The following is a 16443-nucleotide window of genomic DNA, read 5'->3' on the forward strand; positions in this document are numbered from 1 at the left end:
TTACAGGAATACTTATAGCAGCATTATTTATAGCAGTCAAAACAGGGAAACAATGCAAATGTCAATCAACTGATGAACAGATAAGTAAAATGCGGTATATTCATACAATGGAAATGAGGAACTCATACATGCTACAACATGGTTGAACTTTGAAAATATGCTAAGTAAAAGAAGCCAGACAGAAAGGTCGTGGCTCACCAGGTAGCCGTTGCTGTGACATGAGTAAGTAACTTTTCTAAGCAACTTCAGTTTCCCAGTTCCTGAGTTGTAAATACTCAAAGACAGACTAATAAACCACTTAACATGCGTTTAAATAAGTCTGTGACATTAACCAAGTATTTGATTGAAAAAACTTCGAAAGGACAACAATCATGTATTTGAATGATTTGTAGAATGAAAATAAACATCAAAACTAGAGCTATACATTCTCATATCACAGACTGAAGTTAGATTTTAACTTTGCTTATATGAAAACACCTACTGAATTTGGACAAAAAGTATCTGCCTTGATTTCAGGTGACTAAGCCATTTGTTCCTTGAAGAAGTTTAAGTGCACCAAGGAACTTTTATTTAAAAATTAAATTTTTGAAAAAATTTTCTTTGGTATTCTATGTCAAGTAACTGAATATTTCTTTAACAATCAACTTTGCAAATCTGCATCAATAGATAATGAGCCCTCCACATACATGTTCTCATTATAAGTTTAGACTTTATCAGATTGCAGTCTCCTCCTATTTGGCCTATAATTGCTGGACTTGAGATAGAAGAGGCTGGTGGTAGCTAACATTTGAGGAATGTTTGCCAGTTTACTTGGTGTCTTTATACCTCTTGGCTCATGTAATCCTTAGAATGATTTTATAAGTAGGTATTAGTTAAATTAATCCTAATTTGCAGATTTGAAAATTGATGCTCTTTGCAGTTAAGAATCTTGCTCAAAACTAATGAGTGCAGACCTCAAATCTGGGTCCTCAATGCCTGAGGCTGTGCTCACTCCAGTCATCCCATGATCTGGAATTGCGGAGCCTATAACCAGGGTCCTTCTCAGTTCAAGTCAACCTCACCCTGTCCTGCTTCCATTGTCACCATCAGTACTTTGTGAGAACTAATCTCAGCAGATGAGAGGGTGAAAAATTCCTTACGATAAACATCTATTCAAATTTTGACCCAGGGGTTGTGGTAAAATACCTACTGTTTCAATTATACAATTTTTGTTCTGAGAAAGAACAGAGCTGGGAAAGATAATGCAGTAGTTGCTGAATGACTGTGATATAAATTGCCTCTATGACTGTCCAAATGGTAAGCCTGGAAGCATTGGTCTGCCTCTGGCTAGAACCCTGTAGCTTTAATATTATTCTGCGCTTGTTCCTTTGCTCTTCATAACATCAGGTGCTCCCAGCTGGGCATCTTCTATTTTGGAGGCAATAAAATGCTGTAGCCGAAGTAACACTGAACATATCCTCTATTTTAGAATGCCATTGGGGCAGCACATACAACCAAGATATGGTCCCAAGACAGGCTGCAAGTCAATACTGGGCCAGGGCACAACTGGGCTTCCTGATATCTATGGTTTAATAGTGCCCCCTTTGTGGACACTCTCATATTTACCCTCAGTTAAGGTGTTCTTGTTTCATTTCACGATTGGTCTGCTGCAATGTAAGATATCCACTTGGTTGGGAACCCGGATATCCAGTTGCAAACCAGTTGCACAGCTCCCTGGCTGAGTGGTGTTGGGCAAATGTCTGTGCGTCTCCAGACTTCTCATCTGAAGGTCATGGGAAGGAATATGTCACATTGTTACTGTATTTTTAAGCCTGGCTAGATATAGGGCTGGGTGGCCTAGGAGGAGGATATCGTTATTCTTTGGGAGAGGATTTCCCTGCTCTTTCCTCTGCTCAGGAAAGGCACTTTAATGGTTGTGTTTAGTTAAGCTTAGTACTGAGATAGAGAAGTAAGGCTTGGTGGAAATGGTCCAGAAATTTGAGGATGGGTCTCAAAAACTTAGTTTGAAATAGATTGTCATGATCTGTTTTTCTTCTTTCATCCCAAATCATTACAGTCAGGCTTTTAATCAGGGGGTTTAGGATGAAGGAAGTGGGGTTTGTCCTCATGGGGCGAAGCTGTGCACACAGAGGGCTACAGCTGTGGAAGCTGGGTTCCGAGGGTAGAGGACAGAAAATGGCAGAGTCAGGCCCGTGGAATGGTGTGTGAGGGAGCTGGAGACTCGCCCCAGTGACTTAGGGCTTACAACAAGGGTGGACCTTGGAAGCTCGAGAAACTCGGAAGCAACCAAGAGGCAAACAGTTAACCTATGGAAAATGAAAGATTTGGTTGACTGATCATCAAGCATCCTTTCAGTTAAAAGATTCAGTGGATTTATGTATCTGTCCAAAGAAAAATTAAGTTAAAAATAGCTAAAGAGGCTGGGCTTGGTGGCTCACGCTTGTAATCCCAACACTTTGGGAGGCTGAGGTGGGCAGATCACCTGAGGTCAGGAGTTCAAGACCAGCCTGACCAACATGGAGAAACCCTAACTCTACTAAAAAAAAAAAAATACAGAAAATTAGCTGGGCATGGTAGTGCACACCTGTAATCCCAGCAACTCAGGAGGCTGAAGCAAGAAAATCACTTGAACCTAGGAGGCAGAGGTTGCAGTGAGCCGAGATGGTACCATTGCACTCTAGCCTGGGCAACAAGGGTGAAACTTCATCTCAAAAAAAAAAAAAAAGCTGAAGAATTTCTATGGCACCATTTTTAATCATTCATATTTGTCTCATTTATTGTGTGTTTTAAACAAAACTATCAAAATTACCTTGCTGTTATTTAATGTCAGAAGAAGATCAAGTCAACAAGTATATATTCAAAAGTTAAAGCCCAGGCGTGGTGGCTCATGCCTGTATTCCCAGCACTTTGGTAGGCAAAGGTGGGAGGATCTCTTGAGCCCAGGAGACCAGTCTGAGCAACACAACAAGGCTCCATCTCTATAAAAGATAAAAATATATATATTAGACTGGTTTGGTGGTGCACCTGTTGTCTTAGCTACTCAGAAGGCTGAAGTGGGAGGATTGCTTGAGCCTGGGAGTTCATGGCTGTAGTAAGCTATGTTTTTGTCATTGCACTCCAGCGTGGGTGACAGAGTAAGATCCTGTCTCAAAAAAAAAAGAAGGAAGAAGAAAGAAAGAAAGAAAGAAAGAAAGAAAGAAAGAAAGAAAGAAAGAAAGAAAGAAAGAAAGAAAGAAAGAGAAAGAAAGAAAGGAAGAAGAGATAAAAATAAAATCTGTTTAAAACATTACAGACCATTTAACAATATATTTTGCAGGAAATTCAATGTTAATAATGGCAGTTTGAAAACAATAGTCCCTTATATAAATTAGGTGAGGAGAAAAAAAAAAAAAAACAGAAAAAAAGCCCCAGCTTTTATGGGTAGGAAGATGATTCTGTACCTAAATACATAATGCATTAATGTATGTTATTTTATGTCTGGTGCTATTGGACTGATATCAAAATCTAATATTCCTGACATCCCTTCAAGTTCAAGCATGTATGTCAAATTCTGACTCTGAGCGTATTCATTTCAAAGGGCTTCACAGACAATTAGCTAATTGCCCCTGTGGGGTGGGCATAGAACCAACGAGTGTGATTATTGTTAAGCTCTTCAGACCTGAACGTTCCGTGCAGTGGGACCCTCTGTGTTTTTCATGAGAAAATCTGACATACTTCACAGCTCAAGAGAGCAGCGATGCCAAATTGACATAACAGCTGTGAAAACCTTCAGGGTTGAATTATTATTATTACTCCAGTAACTCTCCTCTTTGAACATGGTTTTGAATCACTACTGTCTTTTGCTGAGGATCCAGTAGCAGCAGTTAATTACCAAGTTCCAGTCGTTCCTGTGGGCTTGCCACTGAAACCCCCATAAGCAAGCTTTTTATTTTTTAAGTTTTATTTGATTTTTAATTGAGAAATAATAACTGTCATATTTTGTTATAAATTGATATATTCGTGGGGTGTGACGTGATATTTTGATACATGGCTACATTGTGAAATAATCATATCAGGCTAATTAACATATCTATTACCTCTAATATTTATCATTTCTTTGGAGTGAGAACATTTCAAATGCCCTCTTTTAGCTACAATACATTATTGTTAACTATAGTGGCCATGCTGTGCAACAGATCACCAGAACATATTGCTCCTATCTAACTGAAACTTTGTATCTGTTAACCTAAATCACCCCTTTCCCTGTCCACCCTCGACCCTACCAACACTCACCCTTCCCATCACTGGTAACCACCATTCTCTCTCTGCTTCTGTGAGTTTGATTCTTTGGATTTCATAAATAGGTGAGATCATATGGTATTTGTTCTCCCTGTGCCTGGTTTATTTCACTTAAGATAATGTCCTGTAGGTTTGCCCACATTGTTGCAAATGACAGAATTCCTTGTTTTATTAAGACTTGATAGTGTTCTATCATGTGTATCATATTTTCTTTATTCATTGGTTGAGGGAAATAGGTTGTTTTCCTCTCTTGGCTGTTGTAAACAGTGCTGCAATAAACATGGGAGTGTAGATATCTCTTCGACATGCTGATTTCAGTTCCTTTGGATATATACCCAGCAGGAGGACTGGGTCATAGGGTAGCTCTAATTTTATTTTTTTTGAGGAACCTACATTCTGTTTTCCAAAATGGCTGTACCAACAGTGTTCAAGGGTTCCCTATTGCTCACATTCTCACCATCACTTGTTATCTTTCGTCTTTTTGACAATAGCAAATCTAACAGGAGTGAGGTGATATCTCATTGTGGTTTTAATTTGCATTTCTTTGATGATTAGAGACATTGAGTGTTTTTTATATATCTGTTGGCCATTTGTATGTTTTCTTTTGAGAAATGTCTTTTTAAGTCTTTTGCCCATTTTTAATTGGATCTTGTTTTCTTGTTATTGAGTAGTTTGAATTCCCTATATATTTTGCATATCAGCCACTTTCCCCAAATATGATTTGCAAATATTTTCTCCCAACCTGTGGGCTGTCTCTTTACTCCATTAATTGTTTCCTTTGCTGTGCAGAAGCTTTTTAGATTTACTCACTTTCAAACTGACTAAGATATGTTCATCTTTTGCAGGAGGATGAAGGTGAAATTGGCAGGTGGGCCTGTAGATTAATGTTTTCTGTTTGTTTCATCATCCTGCCCACTTTGGCACTTAACAACTGATAAAGAGGTTTTCTTTCTATTCTTATAAAGAAAAACAACAATGAGATGTACTTAGATATAGGCTTGTAAACCTTCAAAAGAGAGACTTAGCATTTTTTTCCTTGCTCTTTTTCTTTATCACCAGGACAAATGGATCAGGATCTAATCTGCTTACTCTTGCTATACTTGCCAGCAATTTTGATGTGATCACAGGATTATCTTCAGCATTTCAAACACTTGAACTCCGCATTCATTTTTAGCGTGTCAACCAAGGTGGCAGGTATTTTTGTCAAAAGGCAAAATCCAACTCCAGTACCTCTTTGGGATTATATGTCTGGAACATATAACAGCCAATTTGGAATTATGGTAATAATCTTTTGCATGTTTACACAAGTGAAAATGGATTGAACTGGGATAACTTTGACATTTGGCTCTGCTAGCAGTCTCCTGCTCTCTTACAGTTAGTAATAACTTACTGTCATTATGTAACTAACTTATATAACTAACATAATGTTAATAATAACTTTACAGTTCATACATCATTTAATACAACTTCACAAGAGGTGTATTTTTCATCATATGTAAAATCTTTAATGCTGAGACTTAGCAGCTAAAATATTTTTTAAAAATTAGGATTCTTGTGCAGTAGTACATATCATTAACACTGTTGTAACAAAGCAAACCCGGATTACGCTAAAAGTTTATCTTTGAAAAGGATTGATCAAATTCCTGTCTGTATGGAACAACACACTGGGCCCACGTATGGTTTCTGTCCTCCAGGAATTTGCAAATAAAGGAGACACACAAACACAAGAGATAAGAGAATGCAAATGTTTTTTAACATTTTCCTTGATGGCCATGGCAGATGTCTCCATTTTTGGCATCTGTCTTGCAGGCCAACTTTTTTTGTGGCCCTCTTTTCCCATCTGTTTGTACTGTCATCTTATGCACCTGTATTATCCAAAGAAAGCCTCTGGGACCTGCACTGGAGCACAGAGCACAGAAATCCTGCTCCCAGCAAACTACAAAGGTCATCTCAGGGCTCAAGCTTTAGCGGGGAAGTTCATTAGACTCCACAGTGATTTCCCAGTGTCTTTTTCTTTTCTTTTCTTTTCTTTTCTCTTTTCTTTTCTTTTCTTCTCTTCTTGTCTCTTCTTTTCTTCTTTCTCTTCTTTTCTCTTTTCTCTTTTTTTTTGAGACAGAGTCTCACTCTGTCCCCCAGGCTGCAGTGCAGTAGCACAATCTCGGCTCATTGCAACCGCCACCTCCCAGGCTCAAGTGATTCTCCTGCCTCAGCCTCCAGAGTAGCTGGGATTACAGGCACAAGCCACCATACTAAGCTAATTTTTGTATTTTTAATATAGAGAGGGTTTCACCAAGTTGGCCAGGCTGGTCTCAAACTCCTCACTTCAGATGATCCACCCTCCTTGACCTTCCAAAGTGCTGGGACTACAAATGTGAGCCACGGCGCCCGACCCCCAGTATGTATTTCTTTCAAACACAAACACAAAAAGATACTTATACACATGGCCTTCAATATAGACTGCACTTGCTCGACAAATTATAAAAATATACATAACTTTTGTTTTCAAGTATCTTTATTCATTCTTCAGAAAGTATCTGAAGTGAAAAGAATGTTACTGAGATATTGCCTATTTCCAGCATCGCTCCAGAATGATCCAGAACAATGTGTTCTCATAGAAATGGAATGGGAACCACATATGCCACTTTACATTTCCTAGTAAGTAAAAGAAACAGGTGAAATTAATTCTAATAATAAATTTTATTTAACACAATATTAAAAAATATTCTCATTTAACTTATAATCAGTATAAAGTTATTAATGAGAGATTTTACATTTATGTTTTTCCATACTAAGCACTCGAAATGTGTGGTGTATTTTACACTCAGAGCACATCTCAATCTGGACTAGCCACAGTTCAAGTGCTCAACACCCACATGTGATCAGTAGCCATTATATTGCACAGTACCAGTCTAGAGTGCACAATGTGAATTTTGGTCTTCTGTTAATGCCTGTGATGAATTTGACCGCATGTATTTTGGGCAATGTTCATTCAGTGTGACTATTTAGTTTTTGTCCTTGGTTGAAATGTTATCAAGTACTATCTTTGCTAGAGGTGAACTTTTAATTGAAATAGGGTGTGATTTTCCCTAAGGATACCTGAAGATGCTGTTTGCTTGGAGACTTAACAAAGAAGTGAACAGGCTAATTGAGAATAAGACATAATATTAAAAGATGCACAGTTCAATTGTAAACCTCTAACTAATGCAAATCCTGTAGAATAAAGTCCTAGGTGCCTCCCATGGTTTTCTGTGTTTTTTGTCATCTGGTCTCCGTTTTCTGTTCTAGCCTCTTTGCTCCCCACTCCCCTAAACCAGCCCCGTGATCTAGTCATACTGAATTATTTACAGTTCCCCTAACATGATCCTACACAAGCCTATAAGGCAGGTATGTTTACCACTGTGTCACAGTTTAAGACATCATTCATTAGGTCTAAATGACTTGTGCATGCTCGCAAATATGCACTAAGTGGTAAATCTAGGAAGCGAGTCTTCAGACACTTGCACTGAGCACTCCTTACTCCACACGAAACAGGTAGGCTTAGGCTTCCTGGACTCTCTGGAAAGGGTGTCCTTAGCACCTTAAATGATAGCTCAAGTCACCAGACCAAACTCTGTGACTGTTTACCTTTTTAGCTTGCTGCTCTGAATATGACAAACAAAATATTTTATTGCAAGCATTTTGACTCAAGTTTCGCAGTAGGACATTACACACATTCAACAAATACAAAGAGGCAAGGAATTACAGTTTTGTTTCCATTTCAAAGCATTCTAAGTATTCAACTTCTAAGACAAATCAGTCTAAGAGTTTGACAAGGTAATTTGAGGGAACATTACATTTGATGCCTTTGAAACTACTGTTGTGGCTTTAGGTTTCTCTCCTTTTGTTTCCAAAAATCTAGTATCTTACATGGGTGAATAAAAAGTTGTTTTTGTTTAGGAAATTGCTGGCATTAAAGGAGTGAGTCTGTTGATTCGCAAATATATTAAAGAGGAAGACAATGAAGCGATACACACCACTCCAGCACTTTGGAAATGACTGAGACTTTATGAGGCCCGATCTGTTTGCCTCATGCTTCTCCCTGATTCTTCCCCAAACCTTACCTTGTGCAACTTGTTGCCACGGATAAGAGAATGACACTGATAAATCAGAATGTGAAAAATCAAAATCCTATTTTACTAAGGTTACCTCATTATATTTTATTGCTGCTACTATTATTTGAAATAATGTGGACATTTGTTGAAATGTATAAAGCATCAAGAACACATAGTTTGCCAAACATTTTAGAGTATTAGCCAAATGTAGTGTGTACTCAGTTGGTTAATTTTAAAATCTCAAAAATCCTTGAATACAGACCACAAAAGCATAGTCAACTCTCTGGGTGTGATGTGCACAAAAAAGCCCAAAGTAAGACTCAGGTCTGTAAAGCACTGAGCACAAGAAATTGATGTGACCAATTTAACATCAAAGTAGACTTCAAGACAAGAAATACTATCAGAGATAAGATGCCAATTCACTAGGAAGACATAATCCTAGATGTGTTATTTACAAATAAGAGAGGTTCAAAATAAATGCATTAAAATTGAGATAACTAAAGGCAGAAATATAGTAAAATTCAATTATGGTGGAATATTGAACACTTGTCTGTCAGTAATTGATAAAACAATTAGACCAAAAAATCAGTACAAATATAGAAGATTTGAACAACACTATAAACTCTCTTCATCTCGTTGCCTTGCAGGAGATGCTGCACCCAACAAGAACAGCCTTTTCAAGTGCACATGGAGCATTCCCCAAGATATGTCATAGTGTGGGCCATTACATATCTCATGAAATTTTAAAGAATTGATGTTAGGTTGTTTAATTTGAGTAAATAAGAAAGCTTCTGCTTTGAGTGTGGATCCTTTTCTTTAAACAATATACCATCTGAAATAATAATATACAATTTGGGGACATCTATAAGAAGCTAGTTATTTAAGCTCTTTAATTATATTTTATCATAGAGCTTAATTTTTTTAAAGGACAAGTTTTTAAAATATATAAAGCTGTATCACCAAAACTGTTTGGGTAAAAAAAGCATCCTTCCCCTTCTCTTTCCCCCTCCACACTCACTATAAAACTGGGAATAAAAGCCATTTGTGGCCAGTGGTTGTTTGGCAATGACAGCTAACCTTGACTACAATTAGGTAGTATCTCTTTGTTGACACAGCCAAAGATCTTCAATTCCCTTCTCCTTTGTGTACTCTTAACTTCACATCAAAGCACTGTTGCTTGGGAAAGGTGAAGGTTTGCGTGCTCCTCCCCATGCTGGATTGCCATCTGGTCCAGATAACACCCAGCACACCCTTGCAGAAGTTCAGTTGGCACCTGTCTCACCTATTCTGTCCACTGCACGCACAGTGAAGGTGTGCAACTGATCAAGAACACATTATAGAAATAACACCGTTATAATCAGGTGTCTTTGAATGCGAGAGTAAAATTCTGTTAAGCAAATATAGTTTGTGGGTTTTTTGATTTTTGTTTTTTTCAGAATTTATAGAAAGATCAATATAGAAATACCAAGGTGGTTAATAGCAGTTTTTAATTTCTATCTGTAAGAATCTTTTAAAGAGAGGATTTCAACCACGACCCATTCCAAAGCTTATCAATTTTGTCTCACCGTTCCAACACCAGTGTTTACAGTTCATATGCTGTAGCATATGAACCTTCACTAATAAGCTTTAAAATTCTTCTCAATACGTGCAGTTTATTTTTGCTAAAGATGAGGACACATGGTAATTCTTGTTAGGCAATGATGGAAGCTGAGGGTATCATGTGATAAAGTTCAGAGTAGGGTAAAACTGGTTACAAGTTGCAAGATACATAAAAAATCCCTCCAGTCACACCTGAGTTAGGTTGATTTAGGGTTGCCAGCAGCGCTGCTATAACAGAGACACGGGAGTTCAGAGTGTAGAGTTACAGCAACTGTTGACAATTAAACTCTATAGTAAAATGAATAGAGTAAATAACTGTAGAAATAATTTGTTTCCAGTTTTCTAGAACTTCTTTTTCTAAAACTGGTGTTCACTTGTTAGATCCTTCAGTACTGCTACCAAAACTTTTGATATTAGAAAGTGTATCATGAACACAGAAAGGTTAAGCACCAGTTTCCTTCCAATGAATGAATTCTACTATTCCACGTTGCACATCTTCTCGTTGCAATCTGTACTAGTCCACTAAGGCTGCCGTAACCAAATATCACAGACTGGGTGGCTTAAACAACAGAACTTTCTTTTCTCATAATTCTGCAGCCTGGAAGTCCAAGATCAAGGTGCTGACAAGATTGGTTGCTTCCAGGGTCTCTGTCCTTGGCTTGAAGATGACCATTGTTCTGCTGTGTGTTCCCCTGGGCATCTTGCTATGTGTGCACATATCTGGTGTCTCTCTGCATTTCCTAATCTCCTCTCTTAATAAGAATCTCTGCCAGATTGGATTAGGGTCCTCCCTAATAACCTCATTTTAACTCAGTTACCTCATTAAAGTTCCTGTCTCTAAATACAGTCACATTCAGAAGTACTGGGCATTAGGGCTTCAACACAGGAATTTGAGGGGGACATTATTTGGTTCATAGCATAGCTCTCAATGCAGTCTGGACCACAAGTTTTTGATAGACTTTGACCCTTTTCTGCAGTTCACCTCTTCCTTTAATGACTCAGATTAATCAATTTAACATCCACAAGGGCCAGCAACCAACATTCTAGCTTCACAACTTCTCAATGTATCACATTTAGTAATTCCTTTCAGCTTCATTATGAGAGCCACACTCCAAAACTACTTCAAATTGAAGCTGACCCTCTGTTATCCCTCTCTCAGGCTTCCCAGTATGGGGATCACTCTAACTACAGAAGCCGGAATATTTAGAAGAAAGGGAACTGTCTTGATTTAGGAAAATGCCTTCAAAAGTGACCTGAGAACGGTAGACAAAACTCTCAGGATGTTGATTGGCAGGATACAAGGAACGAAATATAGAAAAACCATTTGGTATGAAAGAAACATAAATTGGAGAGGAAGGGTCAGGTGCAGGAGGGGACTGGAGAGAGGAGAACAGTGCTGTGCTTCATGGTTTCATGGCAGGAGGATGGAACCTGAGTTAGTGGAGAGAGATTTTTCAGAACCAGGTTCATGGCTTAACAAAGTATCTATACACTAACGTTCCCCAAATGAATACTGTTATCCCAGACGTGTCCTTAAGTACCAAACTTGCATATCACACCCAACTGCCAATTCAACATTTTCTACTTGAAGAATGCCCATCTCAAACTTAAGCATCTGAAAGAGAATATTTTATTTCTTCCCACCGACAACCTCACTCCTGTACCATCTTCCCTTTTTCAGGAAGTGGTGATGCCCTGTGTCCAGCTATTGAGGCCACATCCTAGGTCTCATCTTCATTCTTTGCATACAAGCCCACATCCAATCCAACAGCATTGCTTACTGGCCTGTCAATCCTACCTCTAAAATATTTCCCCCAATCCAAGCTTTTCTCTCAACTTTCCCTGTTTCCACATTAGTCTAAGCCAACATCAACTCATAGCAAGAGGACTGCAATAACCAACAGATGAGTTGCTCCTTAGTCGATTCTCTAGGCAGCAGCCAGGGTGAGTTTTTTTTTGTTTTTTTTTTTGTTTTTTTTTTTTGAGACGGAGTCTGGCTCTGTCACCCAGGCTGGAGTGCAGTGGCCGGATCTCAGCTCACTGCAAGCTCCGCCTCCCAGGTTCACACCATTCTCCTGCCTCAGCCTCCCAAGTAGCTGGGACTACAGGCACCCGCCACCATGCCCGGCTAGTTTTTGTATTTTTTTTTTGTTAGTAGAGACGGGGTTTCACCGTGTTAGCCAGGATGGTCTCGATCTCCTGACCTCGTGATCCGCTCATCTTGGCCTCCCAAAGTGCTGGGACTACAGGCTTGAGCCACCGTGCCCGGCCCCCTCTAGTTCTTTATTCACTAACCACCTGCTGACTTCTCATACCCAGAGTTTCATCCCAAATCCAGGTCACGGCTTCCAAAGCTCTACGTGATATGGAGTCTCTGCAAACTTACCCTTTACCTCTTTCTACTTTCTAATAGCAACTCATTAAGTAGGTATCTACACTCACTCTTCGCTTTGCCTGGATACTCTTCCCCCAGATCTCTGGAATCACATCTCATTTTATTAAAATTCCTATTCAAATCAATCCCCCTCAGCAAGATTTTGTCTTATCAGCCCATCTGAAATTACCACCCAGTGAGTCTCCATTTAAGTGCTTTATTTTTCTTCATTGCACAACTTGACATAATTTAATGAACCTATTTGTTTAATTTCATCTCACCCACTAAAATGTAAGCACCATGAGGACACTTTCATCATTTCAAAAGAACCTACAGTGTGTTCTTGGCAGGTAGTACAGCACCTGGCACCTTGGACAGGTTGAGTGTGGGCTGCTCTATGAATGTTTCCAGCAATGATGAGGATGGTTATAAGGGGCTGGTAGGGATGTAGAAATATAATTTTATGATACTGATTGAAACATGGTAGGAAAGGAAGGAGTGAGAATGAGGAAAGAAGGACACGTGAGAGAGAAACTTGAGGGGGTAGTAGGGCTTGGGGAATGCTTTGAAATAGATATGCATGCAATTGGTATAAAGATGAAGATGCACATGAGGGTCTACTGTGAAGAGTAAATGTTTCCTTTTCACCTGACTGCTCATCACTGACAATCCTTTGGGAAAATTTGGCTCAGGCTTCCAAACCTTCACCCAGGCCCATCTGTGCACTTTCTTGTAAAATCTAGCTTTAGCAAAGAGCCTTGCTAAGTCAATTTAGCAAGAACACCCCATGCTTGATATCTGATCACCCTTAAAATCTGGTCAGGTCCCTCATCCTCTGTCATCCCTCAGATGATGTCTGGTCACCCAGGTCTCTCTTCAGCAAGAATCCCGTTAAGTCATTTTGGCCAGAACTTCCCTTATTCTCAATATTTCCTCTTAGTAATTTTCCATCCACTGACCCCCATCCTTCTCTTAGGCTATCAATTCTCACTTGCCCCTTGAAAAATGAAACATTACAACTGATGCCACAGAAATACAAAAGATGATTAGAAACTACTATGGACAACTATATACCAAAACATTGGAAGAAATAGGTAAATTTCTGGACACATACAACCTACAAAGATTGAACCACAAATAAATAAAAAACCTGAGTAGACCAGTAATGAGTAACAAGATTAGTAATAAAAGGTCACCAATCAAAGAAAAACTCAAGACCTAAGGACTTCGCTGCTAAATTCTACCAAACATTTCAAGAGGAACTAAAAAAATTAAAGAGGTGGGACTACTTTCCAACTCATTCTATGAAGCTAATGTTACCCTAATACAAAAAACAGAAAAAGACACAATGAAAAAAGAAAACTATGTTCCTGATTAACACAGATGCAAAAATCTTCAACAAAATACTAGCAAATCAAATTCAATAACACATTGAAAGGATCATTTGCTATGATCAACTAAGATTCATCCCAGGGATGCACAAATGTTTTGACACATGCAAGACAATAAACATGGTACATCACACCAAATGAATCAAGGACAAAAACCATATAATCATTTCAATAGATGCTGAAAAAGCCTTTGATAAAATTCAACATCACCTAATGATAAAAACTCTCAACAAATTAGGCATATAAGGAACACACTTCAATGTGATAAAGGCCGTGTATGACAAACCTACAGCTAATATCATACTAAACAAAAGAAAAATTGAAAACCTTTCCACTAAGATCTGACACAAGACAAGAATACCTACTTTTGCCACTTCTATTCAACGTAGTACTGGAAATCCTAGCTAGAGCAATTAGGCAAAAGAAAAAAAATTAAGGGCATCCAAACTGGAAAAGAAAAAGTCAAATTATTCCTTTTGCAGATGACATAATCTTACACTTAGAAAAAATCAAATACTCCACCAAAAATCCCTCTTAGAAATGATAAATTCAGTAAATTTGCAGGATACAAAATCTACATTTAAAAAATCAGTGAAATTTCTATATGGTAAGAGCAATCAAACTGAAAAATAAATCAAGAAAGCAATCCCATTTAGAATAGCTACAAAAACATAAAATACCTAGGAATAAATTTAACCAAAGAAGTGATAGATCTCTACAAGGAAAACTTAAAACACTGATGAAAGAAACTGAAGAAGACACAAAAATATGAAAAAATATCACATGTTCCTGGGATGAAAGACGTTATATTGTTTAAGTCTACACTACCAAAGTGATCTACAGGTTCAATGCAATCCTTATCAAAATACCAATCATATTCTTCACAAAGATAAAATAACCTTAAAATTTGTATGGAACCACAAAAGAGCCCAAATAGCCAAAGCAATCCTGAGTGAAAAGAACAAAACTGGAGGCATCACACTACCTAACTTCAAACTATACTACAAGGCTACAGTAATAAAAACAGCATGGTACAGGCATAAAACAGACACATAGACCAATGAAACAGAATAGAAAACACAGAAATAATTCAATTCACTTACAGCCAGTTTATTTTTGACAAAGGCACTAGGAACATACATTAGGGAAAGGTTCACTAAGGTGTACAAAACACAGTTACGTAGAAGGAGTAAGTTCTAATTCAGCAGTACAGTAAAGAAATTGTAGTTAACAAGAATTCATCATATATTTCAAAAAGAATTATAATGTTCCTGACACAGAGAAATTATAAATTTTGAATGATGAATGTCCCAGTTACCTTAATTTGATTATTACACATTGTTTATAAGTATCAAAATATCACATGATATTTCCAAGGTTAAATATCCAAGGTCAAGGCCCACATCTGGTGAGGGCCTTTTTGCTGGTGGCGACTCTGCAGAGTCTTCAGGTGGCACAGGCATCACACGGTGTGGGGCACACAGGAAAGAACCAACCTGGCTTTTATAACAGACTCACTCTTGTAATAACTAACTTATTTCCATGGTATCCCATTAACCATTAATCTACAAATTAATGCAAGCATGAGGGGAGACCCCTCAAGACTCAATCACCTCTTAAAGATCATATCTCTCAACTCTGCTGCATTGGGGGCCAAGTTTCTGACATATGAACTTTTGGGGAACACATTCAAATTCTAACAGATTATCATCCTGGAACTAGAGGCAGCTTCAGATTGGCCGTTCACTTCAGCTTCACTCCTGTGGCCAGAGAATCGACTTGAATGTGTTGCCAGTTCCTAAGTATATCTATTCCCACTATATATTCAGACATTGGGGAAATAGCCATGGAATAGGTCCACAGACCCTCTCTGAGGTAGACTCAAGCCAATGCTTCATCTATTACTTGACTTCCATAAGCTCCCATTTTGACTAGTCTACTACATGGGTATTTCTGGTCTCTGGTTATTAGCAATCATTTAAATCCAATAACAGTAATCCCTCAATAATCTAGTTATTTCCCTTTTCCTAGGGCAGTCACCCTGATAAATGGTCAAACTGCCTCTGGAGAAGGCTTGAGAGAAGAAGCCATATACAGAGTCTTATCTCAGTTGAGCCTCCAAGCCAAAGGCTTTATATCTAGAAACTGGACTTTCCAACCCCCAGAACTGTAAGAAATAGATTTCTTTTACCTTTCTAGTTTTTTGGCCCAATTTATATTTATTTATTTATTTGTTTTTATTAATATATATAGTAGTTGTACACATTTTGCAGGTACATGTGATATTTAGATCTGGTAACTTGATAAGAGGCCACACATTCTCCATAAGCAATTCATTATGATCCATAGGGAAGGAGCCAAGCTGGGTGGGCTAATAAGTCCCTGGATTCCTTCTTCTCACCCCCTCCAATCTCTTCTTGTTGGTCCCTATTTGTGGAGGTCAACAGGAAACCAGAAAACAGGAGAGCTCAGTGATGTAACCCATCTGTAAACCTCCCAGAAGAGCCACGGGGGCAGAGAAGTAAGGAGCATGAACCTGGAGGAGATGGAGGTCACCAGCACCAACATTCAAAATATGTGTATGCCATGATGTGTCTTCATTTTAACACAAATTATTTTTACTTGGCTGCATTCACTTAATGTATATGTCAGATACCATTTGGTATTGGTACACATAAAGTTGTTTCATGCCTTTTTTGTTTTTCTTTTT

The 16443-nt window shown here is 38.3% G+C and overlaps 1 protein-coding gene across 1 annotated transcript in view; it reads right to left on the minus strand.

Annotated features, from left to right (window-relative positions):
• Positions 1-2104: 2104 nt before the first annotated feature.
• Positions 2105-16443, minus strand: part of LOC105508712 (lipoxygenase homology domain-containing protein 1-like) — a 272465-nt gene continuing 258126 nt past the window's right edge. Inside the window, exon 13 of the mRNA XM_011937618.1 lies at positions 2105-2306. Coding sequence (XP_011793008.1) covers positions 2105-2306 — 202 coding nt within the window. The remainder of the gene's footprint in view (positions 2307-16443) is intronic.

The sequence above is a fragment of the Colobus angolensis genome, unplaced genomic scaffold, assembly GCF_000951035.1.
Source record: "Colobus angolensis palliatus isolate OR3802 unplaced genomic scaffold, Cang.pa_1.0 Scaffold166, whole genome shotgun sequence".
Lineage (NCBI taxonomy): Eukaryota > Metazoa > Chordata > Mammalia > Primates > Cercopithecidae > Colobus > Colobus angolensis.